This window comes from Mauremys mutica, chromosome 24, assembly GCF_020497125.1.
Source record: "Mauremys mutica isolate MM-2020 ecotype Southern chromosome 24, ASM2049712v1, whole genome shotgun sequence".
Classification (NCBI taxonomy): Eukaryota; Metazoa; Chordata; order Testudines; family Geoemydidae; genus Mauremys; species Mauremys mutica.
The window spans coordinates 5,770,301-5,795,817 of NC_059095.1; the positions used below are offsets into that span (position 1 = coordinate 5,770,301).

General features: G+C 49.6%; 1 protein-coding gene across 1 annotated transcript; it reads left to right on the forward strand.

The window, feature by feature from the left end:
- The first annotated feature begins 7,354 nt into the window (after positions 1–7,354).
- On the forward strand, positions 7,355–24,876 carry RNF126 (ring finger protein 126). The gene is made up of 9 exons (XM_044999037.1): positions 7,355–7,542; positions 15,445–15,503; positions 17,713–17,776; positions 18,818–19,062; positions 19,781–19,849; positions 19,940–20,009; positions 21,073–21,166; positions 23,315–23,430; positions 23,669–24,876. Exons 1-9 carry the CDS (start codon positions 7,468–7,470, stop codon positions 23,816–23,818), a joined length of 942 nt encoding a protein of 313 aa, XP_044854972.1. The 5' UTR covers positions 7,355–7,467; the 3' UTR covers positions 23,819–24,876.
- Positions 24,877–25,517: the final 641 nt, after the last annotated feature.

The following is a 25,517-nucleotide window of genomic DNA, read 5'->3' on the forward strand; positions in this document are numbered from 1 at the left end:
CTCATATTTGCTATCCAAGAGCATTAGCAGAAAATGTTTGTGGCTGGCAGCTCACTTGCAAATATTCAAAACGGAGTCTGTTTTCATTGGACGCCTATACCACCTGAGAATTTTCTGCCCCCACTGAAGGAGGATAACTCTTAGAATTGACTTTCCAGTACAAATATGCATCACTCTGAATGTGATAACCACTTTCCGTCAACGACCATTGACGTTTGATTAAAATGTGAGGCTTTGGCAAATGCTCCTGCTGGTGAACCCATGTGTTAGAAATCATGCAGAACAGGGCCATGTGTAACCCACACACCTCCTCGGTGTGTGGTTCTGCCCCATCTAGTGGCACCAAGACCGCTTAGAGAGAGAGAGAAATGAGTCTGCTCTACAGCCTTAGCTAACAGGCAGTTGGTTTTCAACTCATGCAAGTAGAGGCTCATGCATTTAGCTCTGGAGGTCCCCAGCTCAATCCTGCCCGCTGACAACCGGGGTCTGTCGGCATTACACGTGCACTCAGCAAAGCAGGCTCATTTAAATCATCGGATGTTTGCAGCAAACCTTTCTGGCAATATTTGCCCAGCTCCCACTATTAGCTCAGTGGTTTGAGCATTGGGCTGCTAAACCCAGGGTTGAGAGTTCAATCCTTGAGGGAGCCATTTAGGGATCTGGGGCAAAAATCTGTCTAGGGATTGGGCCTGCTTTGAGCAGGGGGTTGGACTAGATACCTCCTGAGGTCCCATCCAACCCTGATATTCTATAAATGGCTGGGTTTACTCACAGGGGATAATATTCACCCAACTGAAGGCAGTGGATGCGAGAACCTCTGCTTGACTTATGCCCCACAAGAGGGAAGATCTGGGCATCTGTAGTATCAACTGGTACAATCTCTTCCTTTGTCTCCAGGAGGCCTTCTAAAGATCAACTGCTTTGGAATGTCCCTCACCACATCTGTTATCCAGGATGTGGCCTCTGGTGGGACAGACTGTGCAGAGTGGCTGCCAATACCCTCTACTATCCCAGTGCAGAAATGCAAGACTCAGCCTCTACAAACTACCCATCTATCTATCTCTACCCATCTGTCCACAGGCATTTAGATGCCGACTGCTGGGACTGAAACTTTCCCAGGTTTGTAAATCTGTCCACAAGCGTAGTTTCCTCTCTGGATCGGTCAGATTGCCTCTAAAGGGTCTTTCTTTCCATTGTCCACTCATCTTCTCCCACCTAAGATGAGAAACAGCAGCACCGAAGAATAGAGTTGCTCTTGTGCATCGGCTCATTGACCTCCAGAATCTTAGCACCAACAATAGCCAATACTTGATGCTTCAGAGGACAGTGCAAACCTCTCCAGCTGTGCACTGTGTTTGTATGTTTAGTACAATGGGGCCCTGCTCCGTGACTGGGGCTCCCACGCTCTACTGCAATACAAATAAAAACAAACAACAAGAATGACGGGGGAATGATTTCCTGCTTGCTCCAGGCTATCAGCGCCCGAAGCCCTGAAACGTGAGATTTGATCACCCTTACCTCAACCTGCGTATGTGAAAATACTATCAATGATTATTAAAATGATACAGCTGCCAGACTCCATCCCTTCCTTTGTCAGGGACACAGAAAGTAAAGGAGTATTTCCTGCTTGTTATAAATGTACAGCTGTTCGCTACAGCTTGTTCTCATACCATAGCACAGAGTAAAAAAAGGAGAGAGAGGTCGAAGTCAAAAAATCAGATCAGAACTTTCCTTAAGTTTGAGAAGTGTCAGAATCCAGGATTTGGGTTCAGACTAGTATAGTTGGTGGGAATTTACAAAGTTTTTGGCTCTAGAGTTAGAGCTGAACTGTCACCCGGGTGAGGGGATTTCAGATGTGATGTTTTCGTCTAGACTCGTCTCCTATAAAAAGGAGAGACTCATCAGTTACAGGAATAGCTAGCAGAACTGTGAATCTATTACCAATCAATTGTAAATATTTCTCAACAAATACTAGAATCATTACTAATGACTCTCCAGTAATTAACTACAGTTACTAATCAACTGTAGAATTTGCTAAGCAATTGTTAGAATTTCTAAGCAATTAATAAGCAATTCTAGAAATAGCTGCTCACTTACTAATCAGTTACTATAACAATGTCTAAACAGCTCCAGAAAAAGCCAATCATTTAGTAACCAATGGTGAAATTTTGTACCACTTCCTCTCAGCTTTTTAATTTTTTTTAAATAAACTGACAATTTCACACAGTTTTACCTCTCTGCTTTTCTGGAGTACAAAAATTCAGGGCAAAAACACCTCCAGAATTTCAGCTCTTCTTCTTAAAAACCTGAGCCAATGACGCCCTCTCGTGGAAACAGATTAATTTGTTGCTTAGGCATCTATGCAGCAGCCGCTGTTTTGTGCGGGACCAGATTCTTCTGTTGTATTAACTGTTGGCTTCAGTGGCGTTATCTCAGGGTGAATTAGATACAGCATGTGCAGATTGGAAGAACATTCTCAAACCATCACATACATACACAATCTATTCTCTGATATCTGGGGTAGCTGTGTTAGTCTGTAGCCACAAAAACAACAAGGAATCCGGTGGCACCTTAAAGACTAACAGATTTATTTGGGTAAAAAGCTTTTCTGGGTAAAGAACCCACTTCAGATGACTCCATGCATCTGAAGAAGTGGGTTTTTTATCCACGAAAGCTTATGCCCAAATAAATCTGTTAGTCTTTAAGGTGCCACCGGACTCCCAATCTATTCTCTGCGTCTCATGTTGATGGCGTCTCTGGGTGTGGTATTGTGGCATTTGCCTCTTATTATGTATATCATGGTAGCATCTAAAAGCCCCACCCATGATCAGGGCCCCACTGCGCTAGGCTCTGTACAGACACAGAACATAAAGACAGTCCCTGCCCCACAGAGCTTACAATCTAATTAATGTGCCTGGCATAGAGCTGTTTTTACCATCGTGTTTTTTCTCCTAACACTGTGGTTAAAAATAGCCAGCACTTTCTAAAATAAAGCTAGGATCCTGCACATACACACGCATACTTAACTTTGCCTCATATGGGTACTTACGTTGCTCCGGGCCAATGGGAGCTGCTGGAAGCGGTGGCCAGTAAGTCCCTCAGCCCGTGCCGCTTCCAGCAGCTCCCGTTGGCCCAGAGCAGTGATCCACGGCCAGTGGGAGCTGCGATCGGCCGGACTTGCGGACGGGGCAGGTAAACACACCGGCCCGCCCCGCCAGGGGCTTTCCCTACACAAGCGGCGACCCCAGTTTGAGAAACCCTGATCAACATTATTCACAAGGAGAAAAAAAATGTACCAGCTAGCTCCACCGATTTGAAAACGGTGCCATCCTTCCACAGATAAGCACATCACCAAACCACCAACACACGCGGTGATAAGACTCACTGGAGAGGACAAGAACTGAATGGGCTATGGAGACGGATTTCCCTTCTGTGCCCTACTCAGGGTCACTTCAGGACCCTGCGGAGGCACTCTGGCTGGGTGGAATCGGAGAAAAGCTTGCTCAGCAAGTTCCCAAGCTGTCCCCATTTTGTGCATTGACAGTCCAGGGGCCTCATGGCCTCTATCCAGAGGTGCTGGAACTAGGGGTGCTGCTGCACCCCCTGGTTTGAAGTGGTTTCCATCAGATACAGGGTTTACAGTTTGGTTCAATGCAGGGCCGCCCAGAGGGGGGGGCAAAGGGGGCAATTTGCCCCGGGCCCCAGGCTCCGCAGGGGCCCCCAAGAGAACAGCGGAGGCTCCCGCCTCCGCCCCTCTCCTGGAGCCTCAGCGCATCAAGCGCCGTGTCTCCGCCAGGGCACCTGAGCCCCGCCCCGCTCCGAGCCGCGTCGTCAGGGGGCGGGGCTGGGAGCTCTGGGCTGAGCTCCCACCCCCGCCCCGCTCCGAGCCGCGTCGTCAGGGGGCGGGGCTGGGAGCTCTGGGCTGAGCTCCCAGCCCCGCCCCGCTCAGAGCCCCGCGGTGTGGGGGCGGGGCCGGGAGCTCCGGGCTGAGCTCAGCTCCCAGCTCCCAGCCCCGCCCCCTCACCACACGGCTCTGAGCGGGTCGGAGCTCAGGCCCCGCCGGCCACACGCTGCGGCTGTTCCGGTGAGGTGCTGAGACTCCGGGTGAGGAGGGAGCCGGGGGTAAGAGGCTGGGGCCGGGGCGGGGGGGAAGCGGGACCCGCCGCCGAAGCGCAGCCCGGTCTTCGGCGGCGGGGGGCCCCTTCCGTTCCGGGACCCGCCGCCGAAGTGCCCCGAAGACCCGTGGCGGGGCCCACCGCCGCCGAATTACCGCCGAAGACCGGGCTGCACTTCAGCGGCGGGTCCCGCTTCGGCGGTAATTCGGCGGCGGGGGGGGGCCCCCGCCGCGGGTCTTCGGGGCACTTCGGCGGCAGGTCCCGGAACGGAAGGGCCCCCCGCCGCCGAAGACCCCGGGCCCCCGGAATCCTCTGGGCGGCCCTGGTTCAATGGCTCTCAGCACACCAACTCTGCAAATTGTTCCAGCACCACTGCCTCTATCTGGCACCTTTCACCGGCAATACACTCACTGCTAAAAGTTTTTTTTTTTAAATGATTTTTGTAAAGATAAGGTGGATCTCTGCATAGGATTTTTTCTTTGTGCACCACCAGCACACTGGGGCCCTATTCTCAACGAGCAATAGCCTAAATCATAATAATCATTGGTGCTATAATTCTGTAACAACTGGCTGCTGCATCCCGGTACCATGCCTTGGACTCATATATAGTCTCTGCACCCTCATCCTTTCACAATGCCATCCTGATCGATATCTTGGGCCAGATTCTATGCTGCACCTCTTGGGGGGGGGAGCAGATCAGAAGGCCCAACACAGAGGGAGCAAAAGTAGATTCATGCCTCCCAAATTCTGGTCTGATGTGGGATAGAGGGGATAACCCTATGGAGCTGTCTGGCAACCCAGAATAGTTGGAACATAGAGTGCTCCTTCCTGCCACGACCATGTCCGTGGGTCTGCCCTACATCATAACCCTTTGTCAGAGGCTGTGAATGGAGACAACATAAGACCTTATGCTGCATAGGAACCCACCTGCAAGGGGGGGAATTTCTGGCTGGTGGATCTGCCAATGTTCTAGCCCTTTAAGCTGCTGGAGCAATGTTAAGGCCCAGAATTGCATGGAGAGATTAGATTAATTCATAAAACCAAATTTATATCCGAGGACCAGTCATCCAATGGGCCACATCCCAAGGTCTGTCCTCAGAGCCAAAACCTCACATGTGTATGCAGGAGACTTCAGTTCTTCCTTAGCTATTAAGGGGAGCGGTGTTCCAAAAACATCTCTTTAAAAATATAATGACATTTTGTTTGTTATATATATACACACATATTCCAAATAAATACACAGTACTTGTTTTTGTCAACCAGCACTAACTGGTCCCAACAGCCACAGCTGAAATTGGCAACAGATCGTTTCATCCCTGACCACCAGCTAGCATTTCCATGGAAACAGAAATGGTAAAAATGGGGGAATTTGCTTTAACTGTTTCTCACCTATCTAATATGCCAGACACAAGGGAGAGATGAACCCCAGTGCCGCCAGAAGTACTAGGAACATGAGCACACAGCACTGGAATTTAAACGCCATAGCAAAAAAATACTCTTTGACAGCACCGGTGCTGGAGTGGCAGCATCAGCACGCCACAGCTAGTTCTTCTCTAGTACAGATACTGGGTCAAATCCATCTTCAGTGAAGTGTCATCCCCTGGAAACAAATCTGTCCCTTGAAGGAGGAGGATGTACTGGCTGCAGTGGCTAGCAAACTTTGCTCAGCTGAGGGCTGCCTCCTCTCCTAATTGACCCACATTGGGACAAACTGAGAAGACACAGGTGCAGTCGATGGAGACTGCAAGTCCCAGCATGCAATGCTCTAATTGATTTCAGACCAGAAGCATGCTGGACTATGTAGTCTCCATGGAAATACCTCTGTAGTAATGAAGAGAAGAGACATTAGCTAAATTATGGAACTCTGTGGGCAGCAGCGAGCCCAAGGACACAAACTGGTAGTAGCACCATGAGTAAGCTCTCCTATCAGTCAGAACATTGTTCTTCCACAGTGTAGTTTATAAAATATGTATTATGCAGAATGCAGTTGAAATATTACTCCATCCAGTTACCAATTCTCCTTCAATTCCTGTCCCTCACCAACATGCAGCTTTGCTGTGGGGTTGTCAACTGCTGCACTCCACCCCAGAGGTGGCTGCATTTCAGTGGCAGATGAAGTCAGTCTTGTGCTTGCAAGCATACATTTACAGAGAAAAACTCACCCACAGATGTGAGAGGGTTGCTGGTGCTGAGCGGCCACCTCGAGATAAGCGTCACGTTCGCCAGTGGAAAATCGAACCCGGCACCAGACGCCAGAGCCCCGGCACTTCAGTCAAAGGAGCCGCTCCCACCGCTGTGTGTTAGCACCGGGCTGTTCTAGGTGTTGAGGCTTAGCGGTAGTGGGAGACACTGTCTTGTGGGGCTTCTTTTGTATCTGAGACCAACAAGCAGACAGGCCTCTGTGCAGACCCCACAGAGCCCAACAGGCACAGGTAGAGGGATACCCCGCCCCTGTGCAGTCCCCTATGCCCCCGTGCAGCCCCCTACACCCCATACCCCTGAGCAGTCCCCTACGTCCCTCTGCAGCCCCCTACACGGTACACCCCATACCCCGTGCAGTCCCCTATGCCCCCATGCAGTCCCCTACACCCTATACCCCTGTGCAGTCCCCATGCCCCCGTGCAGCCCCCTACACCCCATACCCCTGTGCAGTCCCCTATGCCCCCGTGCAGCCCCCTATACCCCATACCCCTGTGCAGTCCCCTATGCCCCCGTGCAGCCCCCTATACCCCATACCCCTGTGCAGTCCCCTATGCCCCCGTGCAGCCCCCTACCCCCTATACCCCTGTGCAGTCGCCATGCCCCCGTGCAGCCCCCTACACAGTACACCCCATACCCCTGTGCAGTCCCCTATGCCCCCGTGCAGCCCCCTACACAGTACACCCCATACCCCTGTGCAGCCCCCAATGCTCCCATGCAGCCCCCTACACCCTATACCCTGTGCAGTGAGTGGTCATAGACCCTAGATGGGGAGTCCTTCCCCAAGCCCTCCTGCTCTTCCCCCCCTCCTCATTTAGCTCCTCCTCCCAAAATGGTTTTAGCCCCTCCCACTTCCTCAGGAGCCCCAGTGGGCATGGCTATGCCCTCCAGTGGTTTCCCCCCTGCCCCACCTCAGCCCTCTCCCCTGAGGAGACTCAACGCCTCCTCCCGCAAAGCAAAGAGGCCCCGCCCTCAAGACTCTCAGCAGCCCCGCCCTTCACTCCTCTCCCGCCCCGAGTCGCAGCGGCTCCGCCTCATCTCGAGCCGCGTTTCCGCCAGTCCCTCCGCGAGCCCTTTTCGTGCCTGCTCGGCTGCCGTAGCCGCGCCGCGCGTCGCCCCCGGCCGGGCGGGGCGGCGGGGCGGGCGGGGAAAGATGGCGGAGGCTTCCCCGCAGCCGGGACGGTATTTCTGCCACTGCTGCGCGGCCGAGATCGCTCCGCGCCTGCCGGTGAGGGGGGCGCCGCGGCCTGAGCTGGGGAGCGGCCGGGGGGGGGTTGAGGGGCCTGGGCCAGCTGGGGGGCGGGGGGCTGCGAGGGGGTCGCTGGGGGGGGGGCAGCGGCCTGGGGAGGGTGAGTGAGAAGACGGGGGGAGCTGGGGCCGTGGGGAGCAGTGGGGGCAGAAAGGGGGGCCGGGATCGGGGGGTTGGGGTGGGGGGGCGGGGGAGGGGTGTAAAAGGATCCCCGAGGCTGGGGGGGGAAGGGAAGGGAGGGGAGGCTGTACTGGGCGGGGTTTGGGGAAGCCAGGCTGGGAGGGTGATGGGCTCCGTGCTGGCGAAGGCGGGGGAGTTTCTAGCCTGCCGGGCATCCCCTTGCCCGTCCTGGGTTGGAAGATAGCGAAGGGGACCGGGGGCTCTTGGGTGGGGAGCAGGAGGGTGAAGGGGACCCCCCCCCATGTTCTGGGGTAGTGGGGGAGACTGGGATTCTGCCGACTGTTAAACGGCGAGGCGGTGGCTGTCCCCACACACCCTTCCCCCAGGCTTTCGAACTGGGACAACCCGACTGGGAGGGTGACTTCAATGTTTCAAGGTAACATACGCTGCAAAACGTTTGATTAAAAGATGCACCCACCCCAGCGCTCCCTAGACCAAATACCCAGAGGGTCCGTCTCCTGGCACCTATCCATGCCTCTGGGTTTTTCTTCCCCCCCCCCCCCCCGCCTTCATTTAGGTGGAGGGAGAGGTTCTAAGTGACATTCTTCCAAATTAAAGGTGTGTGCTTTCTAGTCTATGTGCACCAGAAAACCCCCAAACAAAAACCTAGGGGGTGTGAGAGAGTTCCTCCAGTTATCAGGAAGATTTTCTATTAGCAGTCAGTGGAGAAAAGCGGCGTGTAACCCCTAGAGAAAGTAATGCTTTGGAATGTAAGAATGGGCAATCATGAGGCAAACACAATAATTTCACTGTCCAGCGCAGGACTGTTTCTTACACTCACTGTAGTGCTTTAACAGTGTGCTTTAACCTCCAACTAAAATGCCCATGCATCTTTACTTGTTAGGAGACAAACACCCTCCCGCCATAATGGTGAGAATAAAGTGCTGATTATCGTCATGAAAGTGACTTTGATAAAGTAACACGTTGGACCATGACTTGTAGGAAATCCAGCCAAGATGTGTTCTATTAATGAGTTGCCAAATGTCATCAGCCCATCAAGTTTGTTTTTGAAGTTAATGAGCTTTTCCCTTGATGCTGAGCCTTTATTTGTCCTGAAACTCTTAACATCATGCCAGGAAATTAATTGCAATAGAATTTCTATCTTTATTGAAATTCATTTGCTGATCTGGTGTACAATGAAAACTCAAGTTGTGCCATGAACTTGGTTGTAAGTGAGTTCCAGATATAATACTTGACATTTTAGTAGAGTGCTTAGAGCTGAACATCTCAGGGTCCTTTAGACATGTTGCTAAATATTACTCCTGTATTACTGGGGAAATTGAGCCCTCAAACAGATTAAGAAATTTACCCAAGGTCATAAAAACACCAGTGCCAAGGTTGGAAATAGAACCCACTTCCCTACTCTAGCCATTAGACCATGAGGATTCTCGGTGTTGTATTGTTTCTAGGGAAGTCTTTTTAAATTGTGTGCAACAGTAATCCAGTTGAATTCATATTTAAAAATCAACCCAGAGCTTCACTGTGTATTGTAAATGTGTGTTGCTGTCAACCGGTCTCTTTACTAGAGTAATTCACAGGGCTGTGAATAGTTGGTTGGTTGCGCTGGACTACTTTGTCAAATCTTCCTTCTGCGTGTTCAAATCTATAGCATTTTATATAGTGATAAAGAGCACTTTTACCGTGCCCTTTGGCCAGGGTTTTGGAAGGAGCAAAAGGAAGTTAGGTGTTCAGTTCTTATTAATTCAATGAGAATTGGGTGCCTAACTCCCTTGGGTCTCTTTGAAACTCCCAGCTGTAAAGTCTGAGTTGCAAAATCCTACCAAAAATCTATCTTCTGTTAGGCTATATCTACACTACCACATTTGTCGGTACAGTGTAACTTGTGTCATTCAGGAGTGTGGAAAAAACCACCCCTCTGAGCGACGTAAGTTTCACCAACAGAAGCGCTGGTGTGGACAGTGCTATGTCGGCCGAAGAGCTTCTTCCGCTGACGTAACTACTACCTCTCTTTGGGGGTTGTTTAATTACGTTGATAGGAGAGCTGTGTCCCATCCGCATAGAGCGGCTACACGAGAGATCTTACAGCAGTGCAGCTGCATTGGTACAGTCCGGTGCTGTAAGCTTTCTAGGGTATACATAGCCTTGGAGAAGTGTAAGATTTTGAGATACACACATCTCTTTTTCTGCCTCAGACCTGATGAAGAGCTCTGTGTAGCTTGAAAGCATGTAGTCTCCACCAACGGAACCTGGTCCCATAAAAGAGATTCCCTCACCCACGTTGTCCCTCTCCTATCCGCTACAACACCACTGCAAACTATCTTTCAGTGTCAGACTTTACACCTAGTGCCAGTAGACTGTGCAGAGGAGTGTTTCTGAAAATGAATTAGAGGAAAGTTTACAAGTTTTTTATATTTTGAGGGTGTCTAGATTAGTCTAGTAATTGTAACAGGCTGCCGAGAAGGCTGTCAAATGATTTTTAACTATAAAGCAAAATGTCTCCTTTAAATCAGTTGCTGTTCAGCTGCTCCTGTAGCATTGCTGTGATGCTTACTGTGAAAAGATTCTGCCTTTTCCCGATGTTTTTGAAACCTCCCAAAGTTACAAAAATACTAGTTTTGTTGTTTTTTTGTTTGGTAAATACGCTCCTACATCTCAGTCTGTGTCTGATTTAGCTTTAAGGTAAATATTACATTATGAATGCTCCTCAGGGTGTGATCTTTGTCTGTGAACAACAGCTGCTAAAACCTTCCAGTGCACACTGATGCTTGATTCTCCATGTATATGTGTGTGAGAGAGAGAGAATATACCTGGTTAACCCTTTATATGGACGAGATTTTTTTAGGTGTGACTATCAAATACTAGATTTTATTTTCTAGTCTGATTACGTTGTAACGGACATTTTTAACCACAGCTTCAGACTCACTAACTGGATGTCATTTTCTTTCACGTGTGACAGCAGGGATTCCCCTGATATTTCGACAAACTACTGTTGAACTGGGAGGTTAACATTTTTGTTAAAGCACGTTTAGCCTGCAGGCTTTAATTTGAGCATCCAGCTTTCCAGATAACTCCTCAATTCAGTGGCTATTTGGTGATAATTTTGCTGGCTGTTATTTTAAAATCAGGAAAGAGAATGTTTCTAGCAAGATTTTCTAGATACGCAACCTTGGACTTATGTCAGGCACTGGTTCATAAACTAACCAAAGACAGGGCTGGTTGTTGCTTGAATGGAAGACCTTGAGGAAATCCAGCATGGTGATGCAGCTGGTGGCACTCATCTTTCTGAGTCAGCAACTGGAAGTGCCGTTTCTGAAATACATAAAACTGAGGCCTTTAATCTTTGGTCCCATTAGAGATTCCATAGTGCTTTCAAAACGTGCTGAAGATAGATTTCTTGACCAGATTCCAGCTTAGGTAATTAGTCCACCTACCTACAGTTCTTCCTACAATGTTATGTTGCTGCGTTCTTTTAAACACCTGCTGTTTCACTTCTGGGATACCTGCACTTGAGCAGTGGGTGAAATGAACCCTTTGTAGAGCTGATCCGTTTTTCACTGGGTTGAAAGAATTGGATTTATATTTTACATTTATATACAATTTAAGAGCTAAAAGGCTGATATGCTCCTGCTAACTACTCTTGAGCTTTGAGAGGGTGGATAGGGAATTTGTTGGTTGTCACCCCTCCCTCCCCCGCAAAATATTTCCTCCCAGAGATATTGGTCACTAGCCTTGTGTAATATGCAAAGTTGGGTTTCCTATAACAATTGGAGCAATCCTTCTGGTGGTGAACGCAACAGTTGTCTGTCTCCTAACATACCTCAATGCTGAAAATCCAGGCCCAGTTGATTGATGCTCAAGAAGCTAGTTGTTTCAGAGGTCCAAATCAGGTAGGTCACTCTTATTGACAGCAAACTAAGTCGCCGGAATGGAACTGGCACTGCATGTGTTACAAAAGGAAAGAGTCTAACAGTTTGAGGAGCCGCAAACTTTGGCAATTGTGCTGTTCCAGCTGCAAAAGAATTTGCTGATTGCTGTATTCAGAACTGCCTGTTGGCAGAATTATTTCCCTCTAATAGGAAAGCTGAGAGGAGCAAATCACTTGCTTCTCTTGTTCAGGCTCACGGTACTGAGCATGGAAAGCAAGAGATTGGTTTTGTAAATTCTTATCCGAGTGGGGCATTGATGGAAATTGAGGACATTGGCTGAAGTTTATTTCAAAGGGAGAGAGACTGATCCAGTTTTTTGTACACTCCTGCCCCTGTGAGGCATTTGGGTTAGGTAGGAACACATCTGAAATACAAGTTGCGGGTAGTTTGTAGAAACATGACTGCAAATCTAAAGAGAGTTCCGTGGGGGAGAGGAGGCAGCTGCATCTGTTAAGTGGTATTCAGGGGCAGTACCTACAGATGGGTAGTGTCTTGCTGACTCCTTATTTTCTTGAATAGAGACAAGATCAAATGGATTTCGGGTGTTGCTGTGCACAGTTAGGGTCTTGCAATGTTTTTTTTCCCCCATGGCCTGGGGAGGAATCGCAAACTTCTTAGCAGGGTGAACACAGGCCACTTGTATCCTGTTCCTTTTAGGAATCGGGTAGCTCGGCTCCTAAGTGGAATATCTTTGGGCTTGACTACACTGACCCCAGGGTTTGGACTAAAAGGGTGTGAATAGCAGAGCGCACCAAAGTGCTGTGCTGTAACTGCCCCCGTGTGGGTGCTTCGGGTGCAAACGTAAAGATCCCAAGTTCACACTAATTTAGTCCTCTTGGACCTGGGACCTTTAAATTCATGCCTGCAGCGTCCACAGCACAGCACTTTGGTAGTCACTGCTATTCATACCACCGTAGTTCAAGCTGCGGGTTAATGTAGATGTGCCTTATGTTCTAGTGCAGGGGTAGGCAACCTATGGCACGTGTGCTGAAGGCAGCACGTGAGCTGATTTCCAGTGGCACTCACACTGCTCGAGTCCTGGCCGCCAGTCCGGGGGGGCTCTGCATTTTAATTTAATTTTAAATGAAGCTTCTTAAACATGTTAAAAACCTTCTTTACTTTACATACAACAATAGTTTAGTTCTATATTATAGACTTACAGAAAGAGACCTTCTAAAACCGTTAAAATGTATGACTGGCACACGAAACCTTAAATCAGAGTGAATAAGTGAAGACTCGGCCCAGCACTTCTGAAAGGTTGCTGACCCCTGTTCTAGTGGGTGTGACAGTCCTGAAAGTAAAAGTGGTGGGGAAGCAGCATCTGCATTTTTTGAAAAAATAAACTCAGATAAGCCAGCTATCAATATCAGTGGAATTAGCAAATTCCACTTAGGGTAGGCAAAATATAAATGACCAACATGTCCTGTTGGGTTCAAACTGGGCATGGTACACTTCCCTTCCTCTCTTCAGCTGCACTGTATTGTAAAGCATTGTTGTGAGCAGTTATTTGTGGGGGCTCATTTTAGTGACAAGTGATTCCTTCATATAATTTAAGCCCTTTGAGTTTCTTCTGTCTCAAAGGGGCAATCGAATCATCACTAGTCAGTAAACATAAACGCGTCACTAAAGCTGGGACTAAATGAGAAAAGCCGGTGTAGAAGATCCTTCCTCTGAGAAGGACTCCTGATTCTGAACATGCAGTCTGTGTGAGCTTTATAAAAAATCCGGGCTTTAATTTGGAGCGATAGAGGTAGATGGAACGAGCTTTCTCTAATGAGCATGCAGAGTGGGAGGTTATTTTAGTGTTTGTGTTGCAGAATGACCCTCTTATGTCTCCTTGAAGCCTCCACTGGAATAGCTACACTGCAATTATAAACCCATGGCAGGCCCATGCCAGCTGACTGGGGCTGTGAGGCTTCTAAACTGTGGTGTAGACATCTGGGTTCTGGCTGGAGCCCAGGCTCTAGGACCCTGCAAGGTGGGAGTGTCCCAGAGCTCGGGGCTGCAGCCAGAGACCCAACGTCTACACCACAGTTAAACAGCCTCTCAGCCCCAGCCCCACATGCCTGAGTCAGCTGGGTTGTCTAATTGCAGTGTCGACATACCCTGGGTGGTGAAAAATCCCAGCTCTTGTTAGTAATTGTTTTCCTCTTAGTTTTTCCTGACATGATAATTGGCAGTAACTGTAACTCCACAGTGTTTCTCTTTCATTCTGACAGTTTGTCCTCTAGAAGCCATTTGAAAATCAACACGTACGCGTGCTGCCTTGCCAGGAAATCCAGTGGTTTTGCTTTCACTTCACCTGTGACTACATCAAGATCTGTCTTCTTCCTAATGCTCTGTCTGCGCCGGGGGTTAACCAGCGTTACCTGAACCATTTTTAAACCATGCTCCAAACAGTTTCAGGCTTAAGTTTGTCTGGCCAGTGTGTGATGAAGGCCCAAGTTCCCTCTAAGCTGTGCGTCCACATGGCTGCGCAGCAGGCTATCAAGGGCGGCTGCGGCAAGAGAGGGCTGGGGGGAGTCCGCTCTCCCCCCTCGGGGCAGCCTGCACCCCAAACCCCTCATCCCCAGCCCCACCCCAGAGCCCACACCCCCATCTAAGCCCTCACCCCCTGCAACCCAACCCTCTGCCCCAGCCCTGGGCCCCCTCCCATATCCTGAAACCCTCATTCCCGGCCCCACCCCAGAGCCCTCAGCCAAAGCCCTCACCTCCCTGCACCCCAACCCTCTGCCCCAGCCCTGAGCCCCCTCCCACACGTCACTCCCCTCGGCCCCACCTCCGCCACACATCACTTCCATATTGGTGCACATAACCAAATTCATTCCGCACATGGATGTAAAAAATTAGAGGGAACACTGGCATACGTTAATGGTTTTAAAACTGTTATAAAGGGAGCTTGACTCTGTGGTCTATAGGCTAATCTCGGCATAACAGAATGAATTTAAAACATGATTTGATAACAGTTGTACCCTGTTCCTACTGACTAGGGAAACTGTTATGCCTGAAATGGTTTTATGCAGCATTTAAAACTGGTTCATGTAATACAGTGTGGATAGAGAAGGATGCAGACATGTGTCTGTGCCCCATGAGTCTGTTAAGTAGAGATCCTTTTTACAAAAAGGTGAGAAACAAGCGTGGAATTCTGGGATTTGTAGCCTTCCGTCATCAACGGCACAAAGTCAGTCCAGCCAGAATTCCTGAAATCTTCCCACTTGCTATCAGAAACTAAAAAATGCTCCGGAAAGTGTGAGGTAGAAAGGCTGTCTATTATATTTGTAGTTAATCCTGCTCTACCTGGGGAAGGATAATAAGAGTGAGGTTATGAAGTTTGGAATTTTCTCTGGAATTGTTAACTTCACGTATTGTTACATGTTGGTCCTCATTGTGAAAGTTGGTGTGGCCTGCACGATGAAGACCCATTTCTAGTTAGTCCCCTTAAATATGAATAATTTGAGCCCGGTGTTACATGGGGCTGCAGTGCTATATGTCCTACCATATCTAATCCATAAAGATGGCTTCCTCCTTCTCCAGGACTCAGAGCTCCTGCTTGTCGGCAGAGTGGCTCAAAACAGTGAATACTTAAAGCATGGTGGACCTTGGGGAGTGGCGCACTGCCTGACTTCACCTTTTAGTTTATAGAGTATTATTATGAGCGCAGTCAGGTTTTCTGTGCCTTATGCCTGTTGGCTAGCTGTAACATCCATCCTTGAGACTGGAACGCAGGGTTTTGCTCCATTTCTCCATATGGAAGATACTATCTGTAACTATTTTCTAGCACCTGCGTTTCTCATGTAGTTTTTCTCTTCTATAGGATTATATTTGCCCAAGGTGTGAATCTGGTTTTATTGAAGAACTTCCGGAGGAGCCCAGGTAATGTGCTGTTCCTGAAGGATATCATGAATGTTAACTTGGAATCTTCTCTGTTCTGTTTCCTTTTCCTGGGGTGGGAGGTGTTACAAACTAAACGGACCAGTTGGACAACCTCTAACAATATTTATTTTTTCTCAGTGAAAACCTGCTTGGTTTTTCCAAAGTTGTAACATACTTAACTTATACACAGTCTATGTCCACAACCATGTTTCCGAACCATGATGGTTGGAAGCCTGACATCCTGGCTAGTGACCTGTGGACATTCAGAGAACTTTTGACGGGACTTTCTCTGTCCTGTGCTGATGGGCTGCTTGCTCCAAACCTCTCTTCCCCACAGTCTCTTCATCTTAGCTTCACTCCAACCTTCTCTTCTCCCATGCCTTGACCCCTCATCCCCCTGCCCTTTTCTTTCCTTTTAACTGATCCACTGCTAACTAACCCCCCCACCCTCCCAAAAACCATCCACCAGGCAATTTAAAATCCCATTTGCTGCCATCACGTTGTTTACTCTGCTTGCATGTTCTACCTCTTCCCCCGCCCTGTGTCTGTCTTGTCTAGTTAGGTTGTAAGCTCTTCAGGGCAGGACCATGTACTGTTCTGTGTTGCAGGGTGCCCAGCATAATTGTGTCCTTATCTTGGTTGGTCCTTAGGCACGACCAAAATATACATATTAATTTAAATGAAATAATAAGCACGACAGTAGCTGATTTCTGTCAGTTTTTCTGCTATGTAGACAATAGCACCTAGCTGTGGGTTAATCGGGGGTAGCTCCCCCCTCCCCCCGAAATCTGAGAGAGCGTATGATGTCCCAGAGGCCACTGTGAAGAAACACCCCCTATTCCAGGGGTTCTTAAACTGGGGGTCGGGACCCCTCAGGGGGTCGTGAGGTTATTACATGGGGGGTCGCAAGCTGTCAGCCTCCACCCCAAACCCCGCTTTGCCTCCAGCATTTATGTGGTGTTAAATGTATTAAAAAGTGTTTTTCATTTATAAGGGGGGATCGCACTCAGAGGCTTGCTATGTGAAAGGGGTCACCCGTACAAAAATTAGAGAACCACTGCACTGTCCCATACACGCAGCAGGAAGCAGTGATACCCACACAGTTATACAGAATGTGATCAGGATGTGGTTTTTGCCTTGTAAAAAATGCTTTAATGTGTGGACACGCTGACCGGTTTTGGCTGTAATGGTGCGTTTGCCAGTGCAGGTTACACGTAATGTGATTCTTGGTCTTGACTTGCAGAGAGAGTAGCCTTGAGGTTTAAACAATGCGAGGTGACAAGATGTTAAAGAAGTTCACTTGTTTGTTCTGAAACGTGTAAGTAAGTCTCTGCCTGTGTCAATTGTGTCAAATGCGCATTAGTTATTCCTTTGGATTGCAGTAGGTTTTCTAAACCCGTGCAGAGGCATCGCTCCATGATTCACCAAATCATTGGTGAAAGGCAGCATTGTCTGGTAGATGGAGCTAGAAATCATTCCTAGCTAATCCTAGCTCTGAGAGTGACTTGCTGTGACCTTGGTAGAGTCACTCAGGCGCTCTAAACCTCAGTTTACTCTGCTGTAAAACCAGGATAACACTTAGCACACGCATGAGCCATGAGGAGTAACGTTCATACAGCTCTTTGAAAGCATAGCGCTGTGTATTGTTAATAGTTCTCTTGTAATAATTTGCTAACTCATATTCTCTGACTGGTCATGTGATTTTGCAGTGCAGAAAAGAGGACTGGTTCTGATGAGTGGGTTTGCAACAGCAGCATTAAGCATGTTTGCATCGTTGTGATGTTGGCATCCTAAATCTTACCCTCGTGGTGCTCTCGAGAACGTAGCTGAGTTGCCTTGGGGTGGAGTGGGTAGAGAAATGCTTGGCTGATGGAACAGGTGGGTCTTCCCTAGCAAAGTTACTGTTCTGCAGCTTCATGAGAGGTGCACAAGGCAATCAACAAGAGGGGGAAAAGGTCTGAACATTCAGGGAAGTAAGGAACAGCAAGAAAAAAAAATTACATGAGCAATTGTGGTGGAAAACAGCAGCTGCTGAGAAAATCATGTGTTGCCTGTGAAGTGGTTTTGCACAACTCGTAAACTGGTGTGCTGTCTGCCCCTCCCGAGAGCCCATCCCTTGCTTCCCTCTGCTGCAAAAGGCTTTCCATCGACCCCGCGCCGTCGCGAGTCAGCATTTCTGAGGCTAACCGATGCTGTTCGCTCTTCTCAGGAATGCTGAGAATGGTTCCAGCTCTTCCGCATCGACCAGCGATCAGAGCAGGCATCCATTCGAGGTGAGTAATAGCAGCTCTCCATCCCCTGCTAGATTTCCCTTTTTTCTTGCCATTGAATCTGAATGTTTTCCACGGGCAGATCGTTTGATGATGTCCCCTGGATTCTGTCAAAGTTTGGGGGCAAATATCATCCAACGCCGCTTCTAGAACTCTCTAAATACGCCATTCTTCTCGGTGGACAGCTGAGTATCCCCAGGTCCCGCTGTTGTTAGGGGGAGCCAGGCGGTTAGGGGGAGCCAAACAGCCTGGCCCCCGCCCCGCATCCGACACCTCACAGTTTCCACCCCCCTCAGAACCTCCGACCCGTCCACACACACACCCCCGCTCCTTGTCCCCTGATCGCCCCCAGGACCCCACCCCCTATCCAACCCCCCTGCTCCCAGTCCCCTGACTGCGCTGACCCCTATCCACATCCCCTGACAGGCCCCCCGGAACTCCCACGCTTATCCAATGCCCCCCGTCCGCCCCCCAGAACCTCCGCCCCATCCAGTCCCCTGACTGCCCCCCAGAACCTCCCACCCCTTATCCAACCCCCCGGCCCCCTTACCATGCTGCTCAGAACAGCATGTCTGGCAGCCGCGCCGCCCGGCTGAAGCTAGACACACTGCCGCTCTGCTTGGCAGGACCATGCAACCCCGCCGCCCAGAGCGCTGCCCGCGTGGTGGCATGGCTGAGGGGGAGGGGAGACAGCGAGGGAGGAGTCAGGGGCTAGCCTCCCTGGCTGGGAGTTAAGGGCCGGGCAGCACGGTCCCACGGGCCGTAGTTTGCCCACCTCTGATTTAAAGAGTGAGTAGTTCGCCTCAGTGCCACACAGTGGTATCAGAAAAATAATGGTTATTTCCTAAATATAATCTCAGCCGATGCCGTCTGCTCATTGCAGTGCTGCTTCTCAGCACAGAGCCCTCCGCTGTGATGCTGGAGGCGGTCTGCAGAGTCTGGCTCTGTCTCATCACAGAGGCCTTTGTTGGAACCTGAATGTTGTTGTTAGAAGTAAAAGCTCGCTCCTTGTGCCCAATCTGCCTTGAATTCTCTTCACTACAGAACGTGGATCAGCACTTATTCACCTTGCCACAGGGCTATGGCCAGTTCGCCTTTGGGATTTTTGATGACAGCTTTGAGTTTCCTGCCTTTGGGTCCAGTGGCCAATCTGAGGACAACAGGGACTCCGAGAACCGGCGGGAGAGAGAACACCAGTCTCGGCACAGATATGGCGCAAGGCAGCCCCGAGCCCGTCTCACTGCGCGGCGTGCCACTGGCAGGCACGAGGGAGTCCCGACGCTGGAAGGGTGAGAAGTGCTTTCTAGTGCTCTGCTCAGTGACCAGGGCTTGGTTTTCTTTTTAACGTGGTTTAGCTGAGAACCATAACGTTTGTATTATCCATTCACGAGGACTAGTCCCTCACTAAAAACTTCCTGGGTCGAGTTCTCCTCCTTCACAGATGTCTTACTTTCCATGCAAACAACTGCTTTTGGGAGATTAAATTTCAGCCGGACTAGAACCCTCATCAAGCCTGTATCTTGAGTGAAATTGACTTGCTGGCTGTATACCTAGGAGCTTTTAACTAAAAGATGCCCTAGTCTGAGTAAGCATCTGTCTGCCCTGATTCTTTTCCTTGTGGGCAAAGCAGCATGAAACCCAGCTGATGTGTCCGATCGCTGGTGAATTTCTCCGCTCCTTGCAATCGGCAGCTGGAAATGCTGCTGCCTCCCAGGCCTATGCTAGAGAGTAGGATTGATTTTTCTCTACGTACATCCCAGAGACACTGTCCACTTCCCACCTTTGTGTAGGAAAATGTTCCTCTCTGAATAAAATCCTTCGACTTCCCCTGTGGCAAGAAATAAGTAGTCACTAGGATGCAGTTGCATCTTAAGCTGGATACCGTGCCTTACCTTTCGTTCCCCCTGCTGGTACCACAGTATTTCCTAGCCGCTCTGGGCTTCCGGGCTGTTTGTGGGATGTAGTGGATCCTAGTAGTTCTTTGATCTTGATTTTGCTGTCTTTCAGAATTATACAGCAGCTGGTCAATGGCATTATTGCACCTACAACAATACCAAACCTAGGACTAGGCCCTTGGTGAGTTGGAGTTACGGGTTACTCTACCTAAAGGTCTGGTTGTGTGTAGTCCCAGTGGAGACTAAAACCCTGTTGTCTTTATTCTTAAAGGGGAGTCTTGCATTCGAATCCGATGGACTATGCCTGGGGTGCCAATGGCTTGGATGCAATTATTACACAGGTAAAACTGGCACCTGTTCTATGTGTCTGCCACTGGGGGATGCTCATGTGCAGTGGTTGGTACTGGAATGGAGCCCTTTCTCTAAGGGTATGGCTACACTACCCGGCAGGTAGTGATCGATCTATCAGGGTCTAGACGCGATACATGGATCCCCGGACGCACTCCCCGTCGACTCCGGAACTCCACCAGGGCAAGAGGTGGCGTCGACAGGGGAGTGGTGGCAAGGATGCGAATTAAGTCGATCTAAGATGCGTCGACTTCAGCTACGCTATTCTCGTAGCTGAAGTTGCGTATCTTAGATCGATTTCTCTGCCCCCGCCCCTCTATAGTGTAGACCAGGCCTTCCATAGAGGGATATTCCTCATGCTGCCTGATAACAAAGACACTCATTAAATTTGTGGCAGGAACAATGTTTAAAAACATTAAAAGGAAATAATTCCTGTAGCATGTGTTCGGCAAGTGGAATTCACTGCCGGAGAGTTCTAAGATGAATTGTCATGACTGGGGCATGGGCGGTCAGACCTAGTGGTTGGAGCAGGAATCAGGAATTAGGAAGCAGTCCAAAGCAGGGAGATCCCAGTTGCATGCACAACTTCCTGTTCCTGTGCTGGGTTTATATAGAAGTTGTGAACCAATCAGGACCTCCAGCATTCTGCCAATCAGATTCCAGGACTGGAGTCCTCTGCCTGGGGGCTTCTATTCCAGCAACTGCTAGTAGGTCCCTGGGTGGCAGGTTGGAACTTACTAGCTCCTAAGAGCCCTGTGGACCAGGGTTCAAGACTCATGGTCCCACTGTCTATATGCATGTTAAATCTCATGCTGAGGGTTGTCAGCTGGTCCATTCGGAGGTCAAGATGGAATTTTTCTCCTCGCTGCGGCTCTGCAAAGGAGCCCAGCTCCATGATGGGGAATTAATATTTGAAGCATCAGGAGTTAGCCAGCAGTAAAAGCGGGATACAGGTGACAGGACACTGTTACATGTCTCAATCCCTTGGCCTAACAAATCCTATGTACCATCCAGCCGGTGTCATTTTCCTGTACCATATGGCGTTTTGTCTTTCAGTTATTAAATCAATTTGAAAACACTGGCCCCCCTCCAGCAGACAAAGAGAAGATCCAAGCGCTCCCCACCGTTCAGATAACAGAGGAACACGTAGGTACGTCCCCTGCCTCCTCAGCGAGGAGTCCAACGAAGAGCTTTGCGAAGCTTTCATGTGGTTTTTCCCTTGGGATTTTCATGTTGGCTACTAACATGTCGTAGGGCTGAAGAATTCCAGAGGCGGGACTAGGCACAGCTACCTCTCATGCTCCTGCCTGAACGGAAGCAGTGTAAAGCTGATACGTTTGCAGTAGGCAGTTAACTGCCCCATCTTTAGCAGCTAATGTAGCTAGACGCATATAAACATTGGAGCCAGCATAGAAGTTGGGGGGACTGTCTCTGCCTCCCAAGGCTACAGCCTGTCTTGGAAATGAGAGGCCTTTACTATCTCCTGGGCATTGTCGCTTTTTAGGGGACTCTCGCACTGCTGTAGTGCATCTGGCAGGAGTGGTGGTGTAGCACTGCCAGCAGCGTGCTTCCCACTGCCAGCAGCGTGCTTCCCACTGCCAGCAGCGTGCTTCCCACTGCCAGCAGCGTGCTTCCCACTGCCAGCAGCGTGCTTCCCACTGCACAGAGATCTGCTCAGGCCGAACCTGTTGCGTTGTTTTCATACCTGACCCAAACCTGATGCTTGTAGCTGGGTCGTCCCATCGGTTTTGTTTCAGGTAGCAAGGCTCTCGCGTACGCTATGCCGGACTCGGCCAGGAGCCCTACGCCGTCTGGTCTCCACCCCCGCACTCCACTCACCCCCCAGGAGGTTCTGTCCGTGCCACTGCTGGGTGCAAATGGTACATGACACGTCGCACTCTGCTGGGGCTCCTTCCTACAGGACAGGGGAGCCCTGTCTGAGGCATGCCCCTGCAGGGAGCTCAGCTTCCTGGCAGCAGCTTCAGACAGCCCTAGCGCCCTTGGCCGCAGAGTTTCCTGGCAGGCAGGAGGGGAAGGAATCCAGCCCACCTGCCTGGCTAAGCCAGCATCATCCCACGCCTGCTGTGCTGTGATATCTGTATCCCACCCCTACCTGCACAGCAGCACAGCGTGGGCTCCTGGTGCACTCCAAGCCTGCTCTCTGCATCCTGGTGCTGCCCGCCTTCCTGTTTGGGAGAAGTGCCCCTTCCATGGCAGAGCCGGGCCACTGTCTGCCGACTCCTTCAGCCACCTGCTGCCACCTCCACAGCTCTGGGGACAGGGAACCGGAGCCTTCCCTTGCTTCCTCAGAGTCCAAACCCGAGCGTGAGAGCGTCAAGTTCTTTTCGTGCCTGATCTGACACCTGTAGCCAGGTTCTGGTCAGGTTGCAAGCCTCTGCCACTGGCCCTTCTGGAAGGGCTATAAGCAGCATTAGATGAGACAGCCGTAAAAATGCACCTGGTGGGGCTGCGGCTGTGTGAAATTCTCCTGAAACGGTCAGTGCTGGTGCAGCCACTGCGTGTAAACATCTCTTGGGAGCAGTGAATAGTGTTTGCTGGCTGGCAGACTTTGATTTTTAGTTTTTATACTATCTATTTTTAAGCATTTTTTTTTTTTAGTTTTTATTGAGTTCAGTTTTCACAATGGTGGGGAATGATGGGAGGGATTGGGCAATACTTATTTAATGACAGTATTAACTGAGAATCACAAAGTTAGTTTTATAATTGTTAAAATACAAATTGTCAACCTCACATGTCAAAATACACCAGGTACGTTTCCTTAACTCAAATTCTAATAGGTTCTCAAACAGCCTTTTTCTTTCTTTACTGGTGTGTAAATTTTGATGGTTGTTGATGGAAATATTTTTTCATGGGTTTGTGTGTACAGTGACATTGACATTTAAAAATAAAAATCGAATCTTTCCAAGCCTGCACATGAAACACTGGCAGCAGCATGTTGCGAAGGGGGTAAGAGAGAAATTATAGGTAAGGAAGGAGAGGAATTTGGGAATAAGGTGGAGAGATGCAGGCAGCTATCCCAAGTGGCAGAAGCTCGGGAGGCAGTAGCTTTCTCCCCAGTGCTAGGGAGACTGAGAGAGGCCAGTTGCCAGATGACCTAAGTCAGGAATAAAGAGGGTGAGTTAGGTTAGCTGGGGCGCGTCCGTGGCGAGTTTTCAAAGCTGGGCAGCTCTGACCGGATTTCTGAAATGGCAGCGCTCATTCCGCTCCCAAGTGGTGAATGAATGATACCCCCGTCAGCCCTCTTGATTCTTAGCTTTGTGTTTTTTGTGACTCGCAGGTTCCGGGCTCGAGTGTCCTGTATGTAAAGAGGATTACACACTCGGTGAAAATGTCCGGCAATTACCCTGCAATCATCTATTCCACAACGGGTGTATAGTCCCTTGGCTGGAACAGGTTAGTGATACCAGTGTGCGGATCCCTTCGATGCAAGGGGAATATTATATACTCTGGACGTGTTCCATTATACGGTTCTTACTGGGAAATATTTCTATATCCTGATGATGCCTGAGCGTGAGCAGCCTTTTGCCTCTGAAGAAGGAGGCAGTCAGCAGCGGGACCGGCTGTTACTCGCACTGTTCCCGTGTCCTATGTCTAATCCTTTCTCTCTTGATTTTTTTTTTAATCTCCAAAGCACGACACATGCCCTGTGTGCCGGAAAAGTTTAAGTGGACAAAACACAGCCACGAATCCCCCAGGACTCACAGGGATGAATTTCTCCTCCTCCTCGTCTTCCTCTTCCTCCAGCTCTCCAAGTAATGAAAACTCGTCAAACAACTCATGAATCCTAGCCCAGCCCCGGCCCGCGTTCCCTGTCCATAGCCCTTCCTCCCTAGCCAACATAAGCAACTAAGGGCCTTCTGGAGCGGAGTAATGAGGGGACTGAAACCCAGCAATTCCCTCACGAGGCCCCTGGTTCTTCAGAGACGAGACTCCTCAGTGGGGGGAAGTTCTCTGAATTCATCGCGTCGCCGCGTGGACTCTTAAAACTGCCGTGAAAGGCCGTTAAGCTTCACCAGTTGGAAACCCAAGGTGCTGAGCGATTGGCTGCGACTCCAGCTGGGGGAAGGTGGCTTGTATGGTTTTGAGATTCCGCTCTTTATATTCTGCCCCCGCCCCGCTCCTCCCTCCCTTATGCTTTGAAGTTTTGAACCTTTAAAATGACAATGTAACAAAATCTGGTTTGCGCCGAGGATCTCCAGGTGGGGAGGGCGAGCGAGGGTCGGGGAGTTGCCAGAGAAGATGCGAACTCTTGGAATAGACGAGCTATCCCTCCCTCCCTCCCCTGCCACAGTCCCTTTTTGTTTTCTTTATAACTTCACCCTTCTCATAGTCAACACCGAAAGGGTTTTTATAATTTTAAATTATTACTGCTGTTAAATAAATGGACATTTCAGCTCAACAAGAAGTTCTGGATGATTTGTGGATAAACACAGGGTAAGCTCGTCGGAGTACTGTACTGTACCTTCCCAGCGGCAGGGCAGCCTGCCCTGAGATCGTGCCCTTGTTCCCTCCCCCGTGTGCCATAGGCTGGTACACGGTGACTTCTTTAGCACTGGGTTCCTACTGACCAACGCCCGTGTACGTTGCCAGCCTGCAGATCGTCAAGCGCTGTCGGCTGCGGGATAGAAACTGCAGCATCCTTGTTCGGTTTTTGTATTTCTACCCCCCTTGCCAACCCCTGCGGTCCTGCCCTTCTCTCACCCTGGATGCGGAGTGTTGGCTGCAGGACTGGAATTGTACCGGAGTGAGGACCAGCCAAACACCGTCGTGATCAGATAAAATACAGAGCAAGGGACGCTTTTGAGAAAAATGTATTTCAAAGCTACTTCAAAATACAGCTGCTTTAAAAATTCCCAGGAGCTTGTGAATCGGTTTCCTTGCAAGAGTTGGTTTGCTGGGGGGAGGGTGGTGGTGGGAACTTTTGTCCTGCTGATCTGGGGGGGATTGATTTGGTATGAGGGTTTTTAATCTGATCCATTCTGGAGGGAGGAAGTCAGAGCAAGTATGCTCAAAGTTACATTTTCATGGGTTGGGGGCAGGACATATTTCATTTACTGTTCTGATCACTTTAAAACTTCAGCTTCAGTGGCGGATGGTGTGATTCTGAAGGCATCTGTAGTAGGAACCTGTGTAGATGGGGGTTTTCCAGGCTGCCTGTGGGATAGAGGGACCTGCCCCATGTAAAGGGAACGCTGTGACACAAGCTGTAGCTGGAGGATTAAGTGAAGCAGCTGATCCCATAGTGCTTCTTTGGGGTCTTCCATGGGTGTGGATCTAACTGAGCTCTGAGGCTGCACAGTCAGCAGGGAGAGCCAGCTGGGAAATCTAGCTGTCAGACCACAGAAAATGCTGAATGATGCGTCTTCAGGGTGAGAGGTAGAAGCTTATTTCTGGAGTCAAGTGGTGGATTATTAAAAATAAAAACCTGCTCTTGAGAGCTGGCCACACTGACATGGTCTGGTCTTAGAAGTATCAGAGGG